This window comes from Acomys russatus, chromosome 2 (assembly GCF_903995435.1).
Source record: "Acomys russatus chromosome 2, mAcoRus1.1, whole genome shotgun sequence".
Taxonomy (NCBI): domain Eukaryota; kingdom Metazoa; phylum Chordata; class Mammalia; order Rodentia; family Muridae; genus Acomys; species Acomys russatus.
In genome coordinates this window covers 1,341,098-1,361,376 of record NC_067138.1, presented here as the reverse complement: position 1 = coordinate 1,361,376, position 20,279 = coordinate 1,341,098, and the positions used below count along the sequence as shown (strand labels likewise).

The window sequence follows — 20,279 nt, the reverse complement described above, 5'->3', positions numbered from 1 at the left end:
GCCGCCCCCCCCCCTGTGTGTGTGTGTGTGTGTGTGTGTGTGTGTGTGTGTGTAAGATAAGAGAGCGGGGAAAGAGAGAGCTCTATCCTTCCAGTTTAGAATTAAAGATAGTTGAGGATTCTTCTGCCTCACCCTACTGAATGCTACAATTACAGACATAAGCTATCACCCCTGGCTCCCCTACACCCCTCTTCCCCAGCTGTCCTGGGCTCACTCTGTAGACCAGGCTGTTCTTGAACTCAGAGATACACCTGCCTCTGCCTCCCAAGTGCTGGGGCTAAAGGCATGGGGCTACCACCTCCCGGCTACATACCAGATTTTTAAGGTTGCATACTGTAATGTTTTGTTTTGGCAACTTGAAACAACCAGGAAAGGGGCTGTATAAACAGACTGGCCTGTGGGAAAGTGTCTATGAGGGATTCTCTTATTATGTTCACTGAAGTGAGAAGAAGAGCTCACTGTAGGTAGCTCCATTCCCTAGGGCAGAGAATGTTGAAGTTGTAAGAGAGGAAAGTGAGCGGAGAGCAAGCATGTATGCATTAATTCATTCTGCACTGTTTCTGACTGGATGTGAAGTGACCACTTCCTTAAGTTTCTGCTGCTTTGACTTGCCCACAATGATGGGTTGTAACCTTCTGAGCCTAATGATGTTTTCTCCCTTAAGTTGCTTTATCAAGGTATTTTATCATGTAAATAGGAAAGGAAACTAGGATTTGTATTTATGCTGATAAACAAAAATCATGATGTCATCCAACAGCTACAAATGTGAACAAAATCAGGGGCTGGAGAAATGGCTCAGTTTAAGAGTATATATTGCTTTCCGAGGTACTGTTCCTCTAAAAAGAGAAAGAGAAAAAGATAAAGGCTAGGGAACTTCAAGAGGGAGGGAGGGAAAGGGGGAAAGGGAAGAGGGCAGGAAGAGCAGGAGGCATGGGAGGATTGATAAGAGCTCAGGATGAACAGGAGCTAAAGTCTCAAATCAGAGAAAGTAAGAAACAAAAAGACACTGGATAAGTTCAAGTGCAATGGGGAGCCCCTGACATTTGAAGTTGTCATGGGACCCATTCTTTTAAAAGCTCTCCCTGGCTATCTGCAAACAGAGAATAGGACAGAGGCCCAGAGAGTGGTGAGGACCAGTTAAAAGGCTACAGCAGGAAGAAATGGAAAGATGCAAGACCTTTGTGTGTCTCTAGGCTGACCTGGATTCTACCATCTTCCTGACTTGGCATTCCCAGAGCTAGAATGAGGGGCATACAGCACCTAGGCTATGGTGTATATATTCTTTGTGTGTGACACATGTAGAGGTCTGAGGACAACTTGCTGACAGTTCTTTTCTTTTACTACATGGACTCCAGGTATCAAACACAAGTCATTAGGGCAAGCATCTTTACTCATTTGCTGGCTTGTAAGGTGCATTTTTGCAGGTGAAATTTGGAAGGACTTGAAGGTCAGGTGGTGCTGGCACATGACTTTAATCCCAGCACTCAGGAGGCAGAGGCAGGTGGATCTCTGTGAGTTTGAGACCACCCTGGTCTACAGAGCTAGTTCCAGAACAGCCAGGGCCACACAAAGAAACCCTGCCTTGAAAAACAAAATGAAAGGAAGGAAGGAAGGAGGGTGGGTGAAAGGGATTTGGAGAATGATGTGGTGGAGAGAGGTATACAAGAAAATTGCAGTTACCGGGCTGGAGAGATGGCTCCAAGTTTAAGAGCACTGACTGCTCTTCCAAAGGTCCTGAGTTCAATTCCCAGCAACCACACGGTGGCTCACAACCATCTACAATGAGATCTGGTACCCTCTTGGCACGCAGGTATGAACACTGTATACATATACACTGTATGCATGTATGTAAGCAGAACACTGTATACATAATAAATAAATCTTTTTTAAAAAAAGAAAAAAAATTCAGTTGCCAATCAGATTCCCAGATTTCCCAGCTTAAGCAACTGAGTGCCAGTTTCTGATGAAAAACACCAGGAAGTAGGTAGTCTGCCTGGATAATAATAGTTTGGGACATGTAAAGTATGAACTTATTGTAAAATACAAATTTGAGAATTCTCAGCATAAGTGGTATTTATATCCTTGGAAACAAATGCTATCGCCTAGAAAAAGAACATAGAAAAGAGATGAGGGTACAGGCCCAAGTCCTAAGAATGAGAAAGTGATGGGGAAAAGAGACCATCAAAAGCTTACACACACACACACACACACACACACACACACACACACACACACACACACACACACACACACACACACACACACCCGTGTGGTCCTGTGCACTGTGTATTCATGCGCTGATTTCTGTGCCTGAGATCTGGCTGCAGTCTGACGTGGGCATTGTCATTTCTATGAAGACTAACCTGTGGTTAGTTAATAAAGAGCCGAATTAGCCAATAACTGGGCAGAGGAGAGAGCAGGCAGGACGTCTGTTCTGGGCGGGGCGTTTCAGAGAGACAGAGAAGAGAGAAGGAAGAGGAGGAGAGAGGAAGATGTCCCCACGGGGAGCCATGACCACAGAAAGCAAAGGCAAGGGCATGTGGCTGGGAAGTAGCTAGAGCAGCAAAACTAGGTTAGAACAGATGAACCTCAACGCTGGTTGAATAAACCTTATAAGTCTCTGTATCATTATTTGGGAGCTAGGGCAGGTATTAAAAAAGGCCACAAACAAAACAGAATTCAAAGGGGCACACCTTTAATCCCAATACTTAGAGGCAGAGGCAGGAGGATCTATGTGAATTCAAAGCCAGCCTGGTCTACAAAACAAGTCCAGGACAGCCAAGGCTACAAAAAGAAACCCTGTCTAGGGAGGAGAAGGGGGCAGAAAAAAGCTAAAATACATTTGAATCCAAATACTTGTAAATCTGGCTACATAATGGCATGAGGCATTTAAAAAATCATTTTCAAGATGGGCATGGTGTCCCACGCTTTTAATCACAGCACCCAGGAAGCAGAGGAAGGCGGATCTCTGAGTTCGAGGCCAGTCTGGTCTACAAAGTGCATTCCAGGGCAGCCAGGGCTATTACACAGAGAAACCCTATCTTGAAGAGGGGGCACGCAGGGCTGGGCTCAGTGGCATGGTACCTACTTAGCATACAGAAGGCCCTGAGCAAACCTTCAGCACAGACAAGTATAGTACGGTCCCGCTGTGAATTTGCACACATGGAGTTTACAGAAACAGTACTGGGTGAATATCCACATAACTATTCTCAACTGATCTCCACAGACTTCAAATACAGTGCCCTTTGTTTTCCTGGCTAAACTTTTGACAGTGTTTATTTTTGCAACCAGAAGACAACAATACATACCTTTACTTCTTTGTTTTGAGACAGGGTTTCTCTGGATATCCCTGACTGTCCTGGAACTTACTCTGTAGACCAGGTTAGCCTCTAACTCAGACATACGCTTGCCTCTGCCTTCTGAGTGCTGGAACTAAAGGTGTTTATCACCATGCCTGACTTAGCAAATGTCTACTTTATAATACATTTTTAAAGCTTTCTTTACATCTGAAGTTACTGTTACTGTGTATATGATGTGTGTGTGTGTACCTGTAAGTGTGTGTGCAGGCAGGTCAGAGGACAACTTGCAGGAGTTGGTTCTTTCTACTGTGGGTTCCCTGGATCAAACACAAGTTATATCAGGATTATAAAGCAAGCACTTTCACATGGTAGACTGCAATAATAAGTTCCCCAGAGTCTCAGACTTTTGAATACTTGGTCCCTGGTTGGTGATGCTGTTTGAGGTGTTATGAGGAGTTTATGTAAACTCACTGGCTTTGAGAGTTTAAAGACTTCCTCTTTAAACCAGTTTAAAGCCAGGTTAAAGCCAGGTTTTTTGTTTGTTGTTGTTGTTGTTGTTGGTTTTTTTTTTTTTGTTTTGTTTTGTTTTTTTTGGTTTTTTTTTGCTGCTGTTGTTGGTTTTTGTTTTTGTTTTTCGAGACAGGGTTTCTCTGTGTAGCCTTGGCTGTCCTAGACTTACTTTGTTGACCAGGCTGGGCTTGAACTCACAGGGATCCACCTGCCTCCGCCTCCCAAGTGCTGGGATTAAAGGTGTGCACCACCACGCCTAGTTCTTAAAGCCAGTTTTAAACTGGCTCAGCAGTTGGAAGTACTGACTGGCTTTCTAGAGGAGCTACATTTGTTTCCTAGCACCCATGGAATGGTAGATAATAACTGTCCCTAGTTCCACATCCAAGGAAAGTCTAATGTCTTCCTCTGGCCTCTGTATGAACATGGTACACAGACATACATGCAGGCAAAAAATATACACAAAATAAAAATGTTTAAAAAAACAAAAAAGACTTCCTCCTGTTTGTGGTTGAAAGTATAAGCTCCCCGCTTCCAGTTCCAGCAGCCATGCCTCTGCTCTGCTATCATGGCCTTTTACTCCCTCTGGAGCTCTAAGCCCCAGTCAGCTTGCTTCTTTAAGCTGCCCCTGTCACTATCACAGCAATGGAAAAGTAAATGATGTACCTACCATCTTGCCAGCCATCGATAAACTTTTTTGTGTTTTGAATTGTTTTCTGAGACAAAGTTTCTCTGTGTAGCCTTGGATGTCCTAAACAAGACTGGCCTCGCCTGCCCCTGCTTCTCTGAGGGCTGGGATTATAGGCATGTGTCACTGCACCCAGCAATAAAGTTGTTGTTGTTGTTGTTGTTGTTGTTGTTGTTGTTTTAAAGATAGGGTCTTACTATGTAGCCTTGGTTGGCCTGGAATATGTAGACTAGGCTGGCCTTGAACTCACAGAGATCTGTTGCCTCTGCCTTCCTAGTGCTAAAATTATATGTGTGTGCTGTCAAGCCTGAACCTTTGATAAACTTTTTTAAAATTTTTTTTATTTTTTAGTTTTACTTTTTTAATATTTTATTAATTTATTCATATTACATCTCAATGGTTATCCCATCCCTTGCATCCTCCCATTCCTCCTTCCCTCCCATTCTCCCTACTCCCCTCCCCCATGACTGTGACCGAGGGGCACTTCCACCCCCTGTATATGCTCATAGGATAAACTTTTAAGAAGGCATTGTGAAAGCCGGTAGTGGTGGCACACGCCTTTAATCCCAGCGTTCAGGAGGCAGAGGCAGGCAGATTGTTATGAGTTTGAGTCCAGGATAGCCAGGACTGTTACACAGAGAAATCCTGTCTTGAAAAACCACAAGAAGAAGGAGAAGGAGGAAGGAGAAGAAGAAGAAGAGAAGAAGGAGAAGGAGAAGAAGAAGAAGAAGAAGGAGGAGGAGGAGGAGAAAGAAAGAAAGAGGCATCGTGAAAAAATTTAATAAAGAATAGAGGTTGATGAATTAGTAAATAGAAATAATTCAGGAACAGATTTGGTTTGGGGATTGTTTTATTTGGTCTTGGGTGCTGGTATATAGTACTCTACAAGATGTGAGCTGCTCTACACTGTGAGACCCTTTCCACCATGAGACTCTGGCAATCTCACATACACATCTTTTTTGTTGTTGTTTGTTTTTGGTTTTTCGAGACAGGGTTTCTCTGTGTAGCCTTGGCTGTCCTGTACACTATTTGTAGACCAGGCTGGCCTCAGGATCTACCTGCCTCTGCCTCCTGAGACTTGGGATTAAAGGCCTAAGACACCATGCCCAGCTAGTTTCTTTATTTTTACTTTAAACATTTCCCCTAACTTTAATTTGTTTAAAGTTTGTATGAGTTCAGTTATTAGTCTTTAAATACCTTATTTGGGAATGAACCACGTACTAAGCAGTCCTCTTCTGCTAACCCATACTTCAGCGTGTCACCATAGCTGCTGGGGTTTTTTGAGCAGCGTTAAAAGTTTCATTATTGGGCCTGAAGAGATGGTGAAGAGCACAGGCTGCTCTTCCAGACGATCCAGGTTCAATTCCTAGCATCAGCTAGCAGCTCAGAACTCTCTGTAACTCCAGTTCCAGGGGGATCTGGCATCCTTATACAGACATACATGCAGACGAAACGCTAATACACACAATAAAGCAGGGAACTTTAAAAAGTTTCATTATATAGATGGTGTTACTATTCTAATTTTTAGGGAAGGTAAATGTTTTCTGCCTGCCTTCCATACTAGTTATGGGCAGCCATGACACTCTCTAGCCACCTGGTGGCAGCATAACATGAAAGTAAGTCTTTCTAAACTGTAGTAGTTGTTGTTTTTAAGAGGAAATGGTAAGGAGAAGCTATTGACTGATAACAGATTTTCTGTTTAGGGTAATTAAAATGCTTTGAAAATAGCAACGGTTCACACACATTATGAATACAGTTGTACCTCTATATTATTCATTTTCATTGGTTAAAATGGTAAAGTTGATGGGGGCTGGAGAGATGGCTTAGCAGTTAACAACACTGTCTGCTCCTCCAGAGGTCCTGAGTCCAATTCCCAGCAACCACATGGTGGCTCCCAACCATCTATACTGGAATCTGATTCTCTCTTCTGGCACACAGATAGAAAACTCATACATAAGATAACTAAATCTTTAAAAAATATATATAAAAAATAGTAAAGTTGATATTATGGTGTCATGATTTAAGAGCATGGATATGACAGGAAGATCTCTCTGAGTCCAAGGTCAGCGTAGTCTGCATAGAGAGCTTCAAGACAGTCAGGGCTGCATAAAGACAGACAACTCAGAAAAGCTAAGTTTGGGATTATTTTTCATTTGGAAAATGATACCCATTTTCAAGATAAATCCTAATGATTTTCTGAATTTTGTTAGTATCTGTTGTAGTAGTTCTTCTTTTATCTTTAATTTTATTAATCTGAGTCGGTAATTTTATTAATCTTCATCTTTTTATTAGTCTGACTAAGGGTTTGTCAGTCATGCTTTTCAAAGAACCAGCACTTTGTTTCATTGATTCTTTGTGTTATCTTTGTTCCTATTTAATTAATTTCTGCCTTGATCTTGATTTCTTTTCATCTACTGATTTGGGGTTTGCCTTATTCTTCATTTTTTGAATCTCTAAGACAAATCGTTATTTATTTGAGCTCTCTGGATTCTTTTTGTTTTATTTTGTTTTCTGAGGCAGGGTTTCTCTGTGTGGCTCTAGCTGTCCTGGAACTCACTTTGTAGACCAGGCTGGCTTTGAACTCACAGAGATCTGATTCTCTCTGCTGGGACTAGAGGCATGTGCGACCTCTCTGGCTTCTTAAAGTAGGCACTTAGCACTATAGGATGAATGCCTCCTGGGACCACTTTCATTGCATCCCATAGGTTTTGATATTCTAGGAGAGTTAAAATTTCCCTTTTTGATTTCTTCAAGTACCCATTTGCTATTCAGGAATGTGTTGTTTAATCTCCATGAGTTTGAGTGTGTTTCAGGGTTTCTCTTGCTCATTATAGTCTTACTCCATTGTGATCAGGCAGGCTACCAGGACTTGTTTCCCGGATTTGTTGAGACATGCTTTGTCTCAGAATATGTGGTTATTTTGTTGAAATTCCATGGGTTGCTGAGAATAATGTGAACTCTGCAGTTTGATGGGATGGTCTATAGATGTCTGTTAGTCCACCTGACCTATAGCATCACTTTAATTTGCTCGGGAGATATGTCAGTTGTTTGAGTATTAAAGTCTCCCCCGACTGTGTATTATAGTTAATCTGGAATTACATCTAATATTATTTATTACGAAATTAGTTGCACCTGTGTTGGGGGTACATATGTTAGAATCATACTGTCCTCTTAATCAGTGTTCCCTTAATCAGTATGACACAGTCATCCTCATATTTTCTCACTAGTTTTGATGTGAAGTCTGTGTTGTCACATATTGGAACAGCAATACCTACTTGTTTCCTAGTTCCATTTACTTGGAACTTTTTCCATTTTTGTGCCCTAAGGTGACATCTGGTTTTTGCAGTGACATCTGTTTCTTGGAGGAGGCAAATAAATGGTTCTGATCCAGTCTGCTAGTTTTCCCCACCCCCTGCATTGTTTTCAAAGATTTATTTTTACTTTTAATTGTGTGTGCCCATGCCTAGGTATAGGTTTGTGTATGTGATTACAGGTGCCTGAGGAGTTCATTGCTGTGGGGACCCCTGTCTTTTGATTGGGGAATTGAGATTATTAATACTTGGTTATTATTGAAAAGTATCTATTCATTTTCTTCCATTTGTTGTTTTTGTAGTGTTCATTTGTTTTGTTTTTTTTTTTTTCTCTTTTGCTTAACTCCCCCGCCCCCCGCCCCCCACCTTGGACATGTGGATAAATTTGTTTTTTGTTCAGTACGAAAGATTGCTGTATTTTTCTGGGGAGCTGGCTTAGTGGTTATGCATTCTTTTAGCCTGTTTTTATCATGGAAAGTTTTTATTTTTCTTTCAGTTACAACAGACAGGTTTGCTGGATATAATGGTCTGGGCTGGCTGGCAGTTGAGTCAGAATTTGAAATACATCTGCTCAGGCCCTCCTGCCTTCTGAAGTTTCAGTTGAATCCCCTGTCTGGTGTTATCCTGCCGAGTCTGCCGCTTATGGCATGTGGTGTACCTTGCGCTGTCAGGATGTTGTCTTTGTCTGTGTATTTAGTACTTAAGTATAATGAAGGACAGTTCCTTTCTGGTGTCTAGGTGTTCTAAACACATCATATTTGGATTGGCATCTCTTTTTCCATGTTTGAGAAATTTTCTGTTGATTTTTGTTTTGTGTGTTTGTTTTGTTTTTCGAGACAGGGTTTCTCTATGTACCCTTGGCCGTCCTGGACTCGCTTTGTAGACCAGGCTGGCCTCAAACTCACAGCGATCCGCCTGCCTCTGCCTCCCGAGTGCTGGGATTAAAGGTGTGCGCCACCACCGCCTGGCTTGTTTTGTTTTTTTGATACAGGGTTTCTCTGTGGAGCCCTGCCTGTCCTGGAACATGCCCTGTATAGACTTGACTGGGCTTGGATTCAGAGATCTGCTTGCCTCTGCCTTTTGAGTGCTGGGCTTAAAGGAATGTACCACTACTACCTAGCTGTTATGATTTAAAAAAAAAAAAATATATATATATATATATATATATATATATATATATATATATATATATATATATATTACACCTTTAGAATTTGATTCTTTGGAAGCTGAGAGATGGCTCAGTAGTTAAGAGCACTGGCTGCTTTTCCAGAGGTCTTGAGTTTAATTCCCAGCAACCACATGGTAGCTCACAACCATCTATAATTTGATCTGATGCCCTCTACTGGCCTCTAGGTGTACATGCAAATAGAGCACTGTATACATAAAAATAAATAAATATATCTTAAAACATTTTTTAATTTAAAAAAATTGATTCTTAACACTTTTAATTCCAGCATTCAGGAGGCAGAAACAGGCAGATCTCTGTGAATTCAAGGCCAGTGTAGTCTACAAAGTCTACCCAAGGACTGTTATACAGAGAAACTCAAAAAACAAAACCAACAACAACAAAAGACCTTGGTTCTTCTCTTTCTATTCTGCCGTCATAGATGCACTCTCAGAGTGCAGTGTGTCTTGTTTTGATTGTTCCAGCTACATACTGTGTTCAGGGTCTCAGCCATGTTTACATTTTCCCACAAAGCGTTTTATGATTGACTTTATTCTGTATGCCTTTTCCTCCTTATTCTTTGCCTCTGAGTCTTACTATTTAATTGCTGATTTAAGTTTGTATTTTCTCTGACCTTTTATAATGGAAGCATCATTATGTAGCATACTTTTTACTAATAGTGAGCTCACATATTCATATGGATCTCCTCTCCCAGCCTCCAGTGCTAGGAACCACAGCCAGGCCCTGTACATGCTAGGCAAAGGCTCCATCACAGGAACACTCAGGACCCTAGGAGCTACTGTGTATCTGTCCTGTGTACATAGTGTAGCCTGGGAGAGTTTTGATTGTTTTCTTTCTCTCTCTCTCTCTCTCTTTTTAAAAGATTTATTTTATGTATATGAGTGCTGTTTTCATGCACACCAGAAGAGGTATCAAATTCCATTACAGACGTGGCTGCTGGGAATTGAACTGAGGACCTCTGGCAGGGCAGCTAGTGCTCTTAATCGCAGAGCTACCTCTCTAGCCCCTCGGATTATTTTTTTTTCCTTCCCCCCTTCTTCTTCTGTATAGTGTTAGGAATTGGACCCAGGATCTCATGTATGGTGCACATACACTTTATAACTGAGCAATATTCCTACCCTAGCTTAGGAAATCTAAACCTTTGTATTTATATACAGGAATTGCTTAGGGCCTGGAGTAGTAATGGCTGTCTCAAGGATCTTCAGAAATGGCTATGAAGAGAAAGAAACACAGCTCTTTCAAAGACATTTTTATTTATGTGTACATGTGTGTCTGATGTGTACATGTGTGCTATGTGCAGGTACCCACAGAGACCAGAGATCATATGATTCCCTGAAGCATAGGCCGCTGTGTGCTGGGAACTGAACTTGGATCCTTTGGAAGAATAGCAAGTCCTCTTAACTCTCCAGACCTCCCTTTTTTGTTCTTGTTTATTGAGACAGGGTTTCTGTGTAACCTTGGCTGTCTTGTAACTGACTCTGTAGACCAGGCTGGCCTCGAACTCAGAGATAAACCTGCCTCTGCCTCCTGAGTCCTGGAATTAAAGGCGTGTAGCATCACTGCCCAGCCAGTCCTCGCTTTTTAAAAGTTTGTTTTCATTTTGCATTTTTGTTTTGGTGGGATATCACAGTGCTTGTCCAGAGGTAAGAGGACAACATATGGTCTGTTCTTTCCTTTTACCATGGGTTCTGGGGCTGGAACTCGGGTTGTCAGGCATGGTAGCACATAACCTACCCACTGAGCCTCTCAGCAGCCAGGAGTAATTTGTAAGGTTATAATGACGCTAAGTTTCCAGGTTAGTAAAAAGCACCAACAGCATTTTGGAGAAGAGGATGGAATTTCTTTGGTGATTCAGATTTTACTCTTTTGCCTTTAAACTCTTATTATTTATTTATTTTCCTAGAAAATTTAAAAAGTAGCCATAGTGAATTTGATGTTTTCAGCTGGTGTATATAGATAACTCAGTTGCTATAGCAAGAATTTCTAAACTGTCGGTTACTTAAGTTCCTGTGGCTGTTTGCTGAAGATTGTATTTCAAAGTAGCCTGCTTGCAGTCTCTTGTCAGCCCTTTCTTGCTCACTGAAGAGCAAGTCTGATCAGCAGCCTCCTTAGCTAGCCTTCTGTTATTGCTAGTCTTTTCATGTTCCTCTTTCTTCCTTAGTTTCTTTCCTTCCTTCCTCCAATCCTTCCTTCCTTCCTTTCTTTTTTCAAAACAGGGTTTCTCAGTGTAGCCTTGGCTGTCTTGAACTCTTTGTAGACCAGGCTGGCCTCCAACTCACAGTGATCCATCTGCCTCTGTCTCCTGAGTGCTGGGATTACAGGCATGCGCCATCATGCCTACCTGAAGTTCTTCTTTCTTTCTTTTCTTTTCTTACCCCCCCCCCCCCATTTACTTGAGACAGGGTTTCTCTGTGTAGTAGAGCCCTGGCTGTCCTGGACTCACTTTGTAGACCAGCCTGGCCTTTGCCTCCGGAGTGCTGGGATTAAAGGCACGTGCCACATTCACTTGTTAGCCAGAGTTAATTGTGGTTAATTTTGCCTGTATGCATTTTGGTTTATACCTTTGTCCTCTGGGTCATAGCCAGTAACTTCTCACCTAGGATCCTTTCTCTCTGTTCCCTCTTCCTGAACAGCTCTGTCTCGTTAGCCACAGAAACCAGATGAGGACTGTTTGCCTCTTTAGGATGACTCTGGATGCTGGATTGTCCTGCCTTAGTCTGCGTAGTGCTGGGATTACAGGTTCATGGCAGTGTGCGGCTAGTTGCTTTTGTAGGATTTTTTCTTTTAGTTTAGTGATTGTCTGACTTTCAGTGTTGTGTTTCAGTCATTCTTTTTGCTGCTTTCTGGTTGATCTGGCTTGCTATAATTTTGTAGCAGTGTATGCTAATTAAGACTATTTGCTTATAGGGATTCCTAATTGCTATTTGAGTCTTGATGTGCCTTCAGAACTAAGTGGTTGTTATGTCTTGTGTATGAATGATAGAAACAGAATTGCTTTGTTTCCCTTTTCTTTGTGAACATGGACCAGCACTGGCATTTCCTCACATTTGGGACTCTTACCATTGCTTTCTCATCTTCTGGAGGTTTGTGCCTTCACGCCTTGGTGCTGTCATTCCCTAAAGCTCCTTGCATGAGTGTTTTTCTTGCCTTGCTCCTTTCAGGTCATCTGGGGTTTTACCGTCAGGCTCATCATTGTCCTCCAAACCTCTACTTCCCAGCTGCACCTTGCTGCTCACTCTTGTGCCTATGGACAGTCTGTTAATAGTCTACCCTCTAGCAGCTTAAAATCCACTTGGATTTAAAAAAACTAGTAAGTAAAAACAACCAAAACTTAAATAAAAACATTAAAAGGCCCTCAGAAGCCCGCATTTGAAAATGACTAACTTTGAAGTCAGGGGTAGAAACTGCTGTGGGCTGTAGACTCTCCCTTCTCCTGCCCCATGTTTCCTTAGCCTTTCCTTGACTACGGTGGAATGACTAATGGTAGAAAATTTGAGTTAGGAGCTCATCCGGGCCTAGCTCCGTCTCTTTCCTTGGGAGTCAGCTGCTTGAAGCCTATGTTTTCTAGTTTTTTTGTTTTTGTTTTTTTTTCTTCTTCCCAAACTAGAGTGTTAGGTTTTTCTAGGAACAGACTTGTGTATGGGCGTCATCTACAACTGTGACTGATATTAGGTGGAGAGTTGGTTCAGTTCTGCAGTGGAATTTTAGGACATCATTCTTTTGGTGCATTTAAGTTACATTTCAAAATATATGGTATTTAATAAAGATAGCAGTTCACCATCTATGTGGTGGGTTTTTAGATCATAATCTATCTGCTTTTTTTCCTTCCTTCTCCTCCCACCCCCCCCCCCCCTTTTTTTTCTGTTCGGATAGGCTCTTGCTGTGAAGCCCTGGCTGGTTAGAACTTGATGTATAGACCAGACCAGCCTCGAATGTACTACCTCTGGACAGACCTCTGTGAGTTACCAGCTATACAGCAAATTCCAGCCCAGCCAGGGCTACATAATGATACTCTGTCTCAAAACATTTTGTTTTTTTAAAGGAAGTTAGAAATGTTTCATGTTCTTCCAGGGGGACCAGAGTTCCATTCCCAGCACCTGCATCAGGCCTCATATAGCTGCCTGTATCTCTAGCAACGGAGGATCCAACACTCTCTTCTAGACTCAGAGTACCCATACATGTGGCATACATACATATAGACAAACATGCATACACATACCTTTTTTAAAAGGCCTCCTACTTGTGCCCCATGAGTACTGTGATCACAGCTTATGCCACCACACCTGGCCTTTTGGCCAAGTTTCTGGTTCTAGAACTAGGTCATTGTGTGGATGAGGAAGTATCTGGTGAAAGAACATGAGGTGAGACATAATTTGGAAATTAATCTGAAATGAAGTAATCAATACTGAAAAAATAATTGATAGAATAATTTAGTAACTGTGAACAGATAAAATGCCTGTAAATGAAATGATTTAGTTTACTTCTTATGTGTCAGCTGATTTTCATGAAAAGCTTGGCTGTGCTGCACTTAGATAGTTGGTCACAATAGAGGCCCTCCAGGCTGAGCAAGGATCATTTTATAACAGCAGCGGTGCCTGACTGCATAGTGAAGGGCGTGCGTTTCCCAGCGAGCCTTCCCCATGAGCCTGTGTAGTCAGGGTCTTGGGTGCATAGGCAGCTATGCCTCTAGCTCTCTTCGCTCTTTTCTTCTACTACCTTTCCCTCTTAGAGCTATATTCCCTCACCTAGCCACCATGGCTTTGGCTGACAGAGCCAAAACGACCTGCTATGAGGTTTTCAAGGCACTTAGATCATGAGGTACTTGGGGGGGGGCACGTTCAATAGGAAGGTTAAATTGGCATCTAAGGTTGCATAAGTAATTATGTAATCAGTATTTAAGGTTATATAATTTCACTTTAATTATGTAAGTAATACTCTTTTGTTATCTCAGTCAGGTAACTGTTTCTCTTGCTGTGGGTGTGATTGTGCCATGACATGGACGTGGAGGACAGCCTTGAGAGTCTACCCTTACCTTCCCCCTTGTTTGAGGCAGTGCCCTTCTGTTGTTTTACTGCAGTGCTGCATACAGTAGGCCTGGCCTCCGTTCCATCAGTGGGCTTACCTTGCAAGTGCTTTTACCACTGAGGGTAGTTACACAAGCCCAGCTTATACTTACAGAATGAAAATAATACAAAAACCATGTTGATGTCGCATTATCCTTTTTAAGGATACTTACTGTGAATAATTTGTATGTTGTTTTGTTTTGTTTTGTTTTTGCTTTTTTTTTTTTTTTTTTTTTTTTTTTTTTTTTTTTGAGACAGGGTTTCTCTGTGTATCCTTGGCTGTCCTGAGCTCGCTTTGTAGACCAGGCTGGCCTTGAACTTACAGAGATCTGCCCATTTCTGTCCCTTAGGCGCTAAAATTAAAGGCATTCAGGTTGGTTGGCTTTATAAATTAAGAACTTACTATATTTATTGTTTTGAAGTGTACTTTTAAAAAATATTTATTTATTTATTTATTATGTATATAGTGCTCTGCCTGCATGTACACCTGCACACCAGAAGAGGGCATCACATTACATTCTAGATGGTTGTGAGCCACCATGTTGCTGGAAATGGAAGTCAGGGCCTCGGAAAGAGAAGTCAGTGCTCTTAACCTCTGAGCCATCTCTCCTTTTTTTTTTTTTTTACTTATTAGTATATTTTGATGGTTTTTTCACATCAGTAGTTTTCAGGAGAGCTGTAAATAGTCCATAGGAAGGAACAGAATCATATTCAATCATTTCTTCTTGTTGATACCAGCAAGCTTTTCCCTGTAATAACTATGGCAATTTTGGGAAATCTAGAGAAAGGAGATTGGTACTGTTAACTTTTTCTCTTGATACAGGAGTAACAACTTGGGCCTGGGAGATGATTGCTCAGTGGGCAGGGACACGCCCGTATAACATGAAGGTCTAATTTCAAATCCTCAGGGAAAAATCCCAAATAAAAAGCCTGGCATGTACCTGTAACTCCAGAGTGTAGAGTTGTAGTCAGGAGGCTTACTAGGACTTGCTGGCCACCAAATTTCTTACGGTCCTTGTCTCAAGGGGAAAAGGCCAAGTGTGATAAACAGGCCACGTATGCGGCTCACATATGTGTGTGGGTATGTGCACTGGCATGCCAGACCCCTCCAGATTAACAGTGTGACTGTTTCTGTGCTAGATGTTGCTAAATTCTTACCTCATGCAAACTCCATGACAACCTGAGTTAGAGGTAACATGCCTTTTGTTGATATGTTGTTTTGCTTATGTGCTGTGCATCTGTTATTAGCCTTTCCATTTGTTTAATCTTTACTCTCAGAAGTGCTTGGTGACTTTCATGTTACTCTCACTTTCCAGTGAGAGAGGCATAGGATTTGTAGAGTGACTTGCCTGTGATTACACAGTCTGCCAATCCCTAAACTGCATTTTACTAGGACTCCAAAGTGGACTGTACTCAGGAACCACAGAAAATAGCCTTCTGTATCTTGCTTGGATTATAGAATGATGCATCGCTTTGGGGACTGTCTGATAGCTCCTCATAGGATTGCATAGAGGTGCCACCTGCCCTTGTCTTACTGCGGCAGCATGAAGAAAAGCAGTTTGAGGAGGAGAGCTGAATCACCTGGACGCTAGCAGACGAGTGCTCAGAGCTGACTGTTGGATTTTGTACTACAGTCTCTGTGAGCATGACAGATAATGTCTCTCTCCCCTCCCTCCCTCCCTCCCTCCCTCCCTCCTTCCCTCCCTCCTTCCTTCCTTCTTGTTTTTTTTTGAGACAAGATTTCTTTGTGTAACAGGTCTGGCTGTCCCTGAACCACCTTTGTAGATCAGGCTGCCCTTGAACTCACACAGAGACATCCCCCCCCCCCCCATCCCCCCACCCCCTGCCTGCTGGGACTAAAGGCATGCACAACCACTGCCCAACTTGCTTTTTGTGTTCCTACTGGAATCTTGTGGACAAAACATCCAGCTGATACTGACACTGGCTCTGTAATTTCTCTATTTTCTTGTCATTGTTTCAGCATTGACTTCTTTGTTCTCCAAGTCTTGCGAATTTTGGGCTCTATCCCTGCGTTTTTATTCTTCTGCTTGCTCTCCTCTGGATTTCCTATCCTTCTTTGAAGTCCTGGGTCACACCAGGCTCCATGCCTGGTAGGCAAGTGCTTCAGTACTAAGCTGCAGCCCCAGTCCCCTCCACGCACCTGCCTTTACCTTGCAAAGCTCCGAGGCCAGGTTGTTCCTGCCTTCCTGGTGTCTCCTGCTGCTAAAATGATTCTTTGTGTATTTGTACCTTTGACTCCTTTGGTAATTGTATAAAACATGCAGGCTCTTCTCTAGGAGAATCTTCTTTTTAAAATTATTATTTAGGGACTAGAAAGATTGCTCTGTGTATAGGCACAAGGACCTGTGTTTGAATCCCTAGCATCTGCATAAAGAGTCAGGCAGAGGTGGCTCAGAGGTTAAGAGCACTGGCTGTTCTTCCAAAGGTCCTGAGTTCAATTCCCAGCCAGCAATGACATGGTGGCTCACAGCCATCTATAATGAGAGCTGGTGCCCTCTTTTGGCCTGCTGCCTCACATGCAGGCAGAATATTGTATACATTTAAAAAAAAGGGGGGGGGGAGTCAGGCATGGCTTCATGGGCCTAGACCCCCAGCACTTGGGGCAGAGACAAGCGGCTCCTGAGATCTTTGTGGCCAGCTGGAGTGTCAGAAGCTGAGACTTCTAGGTCAGCATCAGACTCAGACTTAAGGCAACAAACAATGTGAGGAATGATCGGGGAAGATGTCTGGCGTCCTGCTGTGGCCTCCATATGGGCACATACATTGTATACTCAAATGCATTCAACACACACACACACACACTCTATAGTAAATTGTATTTTATATGCTGAATTTATAGGGGCTGCTTTAAAGCATGCGTACACTGAACAGGAATGTAATTATATCCTTCATTAGTGAGACTTTCCCTTCCTGGAGGATGTATTTACTTAGGGGGTCTTATTTGGAAAGTACTTGCTGTGCTTCAAAGTGGTGAGTCAGGTTTGAATAACAGGATTAGCCATGAGTGGTGGCGCACATCTGTAATCCCAGCACTCAGGAAGGCAGAGGCAGATGGATCTCTGTGAGTTTGAGGCCAGCTTGGTCTACAAAGTGAGTTTATAACAGCCAAGGCTACACAGAGAAACCCTGTCTTGAAAAAACAAATTTTAAAAAAATTTTTAAAAAAATAGCCAGGCTTCAGTTTCAGATATGCCATTTCACTGTTAGCTGCTGTTTGCAAATGAATCCGTGTCTGGTTTTTTGTTTTTTTGTTTTTCCCAGTGAAGAAGCTCCAAATAGGGCCCACAGACTGTCTGACAGCCTGAGCCTGGTCCTTAGATAGTGATAGATAGGAGATAGAAGAGAACAGTTCCTAAAGTTGCTGTCTGACCCGCATGCACTCATGCACACACATACAGATAATCTTGTCGTGCTGCTTTCTGAGCCTGTTTGAGGATTAGATGGGATAACGGACATAAGTCTCTTTAATTGCTAAAGCAGTTTGATGTAAGGGATGACTGCTGCTTAACTCTCCTTCCTTTTTCTCGTAGGTAGTGTTGGTGCTTCTTTTCAGTGCCAGTCCATCCATCACGACCACATTTGTCATGATGACAGTGACAAGGTGAGGTCCTTGTTGATGTCTGCCACCCTGAGAATGCATGCCACCTTACTGTACTGCTGGATTCACTTGTGTAGCTCTGGACCTAGCCACTGGGTAGACTTGGGCACGGTGTTGAGATGCTGAGTACAGAGGGTCTTACTGTTTGTGTGTCAGATTATTGGACTACTCTAGAAAGCCGGAGGCTCAGTCCTCAGAAGAGAGGACCTGAGCTCCTGCTTAGTCCTCCAGGTCCCTGATGTGTCTCTGTCCTTCCTCTCTCCACACAGTTGGACATGAGGCGTATTTAACATAGGAATATGTGCTATCTGAACACATGTTAGTAGTTCGTGTGCTTCTAGTCACAAATATCCCAAACATTCCATATTTGTTTCACTTTCATAGTTGATTATTGTCATAATTTTCCCTTTTTTTAAATGTGAAGGTGTGTGTGTGTGTGTGTGTGTGTGTGTGTGTGTGTGTGTGTGTGTGTGTACATACATGTGCAGGTTTGTGCATACCACCGTGAGTGTTGTGAAGGTCATAGGAAACCTGGGTATTGGTCTTTACCTTATTTGAAGCAGGATTCCTAGTCATCTCATGGTCATCTCAACTTCCCATCTTGCTGGAAGAAAGCTTGTTTTGGAGACATATGTCTCGGACCCAGCTTATGTGGGCTCTGCAGACGCATACTCTGACCCTCACACTTAGGCACAGCAAGTGCGCCAGCCACAGACTTGACTCCTCAACCCTTGCGAGTGTTTCTTTGATTCAGGGCCTAATGCCCGGCAGCATCTCCTAATCCTTTCAAGTGCTTGGACCATGGTTGTTTTTGTTGTTGTTGACTTTATTCCCAAAGCCTAAACCAGCCCTTGGTCACTGAGATGCACCCTATCCGATCCTTCAGGGTGGTCCTGTGCCTGTGCGTGTACTGCTTTGGGCCTGATTGTTTCATTTTTAAATCATGTTCAACTTAATGGTGGATTTGTTTCATTGTGGGTTAGTTTTGGTTTTGTATTAGGCAAGGTCTTGGTGTATAACCCTGGGGCTGGCTTGGAACTTGCTATGTTAGACCAGGGTTAGCCGTGAACTCAACAGACATGTGCCTGTCTTTATTCCCCAGATTCTGAGATTAAAGGTGTGAGCCGTCATGCCTGGCCATTGTGTTGGTTGGTTTTGTTTGTGTTCTTTTTGTCTCTAAGAAAACCTGCTTTTAGCTGGGGTTGGTGGCTCTTAACTGTAATCCCTGAGGATTCAAGGACATCTCTACTTCCTAGCAAGTTCTAAGTCACCTGGGCTCTGGAAGACCTTAATATCAAAAATAAAAGGGGAGAAACTTGCTTTGGAGGCCTTTCTAGCCTCCTTTCCAGTAGATTTATGTGGTCTGGGTGTGTTTGGAATATCTGGCTGCTGATATGGATGAGATTAAATTTAGCTTTTCACCATCAGTTTCCAAAGCCTTTTCCATTTCCTGTGTTTCTGTGCATGAGTGTGTCATTCCCTTGGTAGCTGCCAGTGCAGACCAACTGAAGCCATCTTCTTCCTTATTTTGACCAAGGTCCTGCTCTCACTGCTGGAGACGTTAGTTAACCACTGACCTTTTTCAAATGTTTCGTTGTGCCTGTTCTGTTTGTTGGCCTCACTGTTTCTGTCTGTCAGCTCTGCTCAGAGCATCCCAAAGTCTCTTTTTATGTTATAGTCACCCAGAGGTGTGGGTTTCATTTTTCATTTTCATCGGGAGGCCATAGAAGAGACTTTCTAAAATGTAATATACCAGAATTTAGAAATGAGCATGTGAAAATAAGAGTGATAAAAGCAGAAGATGATGAAGTCGTCTTGTCGGTAATTACAAGCGTTGTGAAGCTATGTGGGGTTCAGTTTCTGCTCTGCCCCTTCATCTATGGTATTGAACCAAAGTGAGATGCCTGGCCCTAGAGTCTGGGGGTGGCATCCTGTCTCTTACTTTCCATCTATCTCCCTGAAATAGTTCACAGTTTTCAATTTTTATATGACTAATTTTGTGCTTTTCATAATTCGAACATCCCCCACCATAGGAGGTGGGGTGGGGCAGGAGGAGAGAACTTTAAAGGGTTCTATTTGGTCAGCATACCAAGGATGGCTGGAACTGTTCTGCCATCTCTCCTCCTGAAGTGTGTACGCTGCTTCTCAGAGTGGAGTAAGAGAATTGTCTTTTTTCTTTTGTTTGTTTGTTTGTTTGTTTGTTTTTTGAGACAGGGTTTCTCTTGTAACCTTGGCTGTCCTGGACTCCCTTTGTAGACCAGGCTGGCCTCGAATTCGTGGCTTGCTGGGATTAAAGGTGTGGGCAACCATGCCCGGCCCAAGGATTTTCTTTATTATGCATTTATAGCTTATTCTGTTGATTTGAGCCAGCATATAGTATTTGATTGGTAGCTATGTTTCTAGGCACTTAGGGAATATATCAGGATACAATATAGATAGAAATTCCTCCCCCTGCTCCCCATGGTTTTGTTTCTAGGCACTTAGGGAATATATCAGGATACAATATAGATAGAAATTCCTCCCCCTGCTCCCCATGGTTTTACAGTGTAACTGGGAAAAACAGGCAGTTAAAAAAAAAATTCATTTATATAGTATGTTACAAT

General features: G+C 42.5%; 1 protein-coding gene across 1 annotated transcript in view; it reads left to right on the top strand.

Annotated features, from left to right (window-relative positions):
- Rnf38 (ring finger protein 38) overlaps positions 1-20,279 on the top strand; it is a 108,103-nt gene that overhangs the window by 24,869 nt on the left and 62,955 nt on the right. Inside the window, exon 2 of the mRNA XM_051157420.1 lies at positions 17,609-17,679. Within this exon, the coding sequence (XP_051013377.1) occupies positions 17,609-17,679 (71 nt within the window). The remainder of the gene's footprint in view (positions 1-17,608; positions 17,680-20,279) is intronic.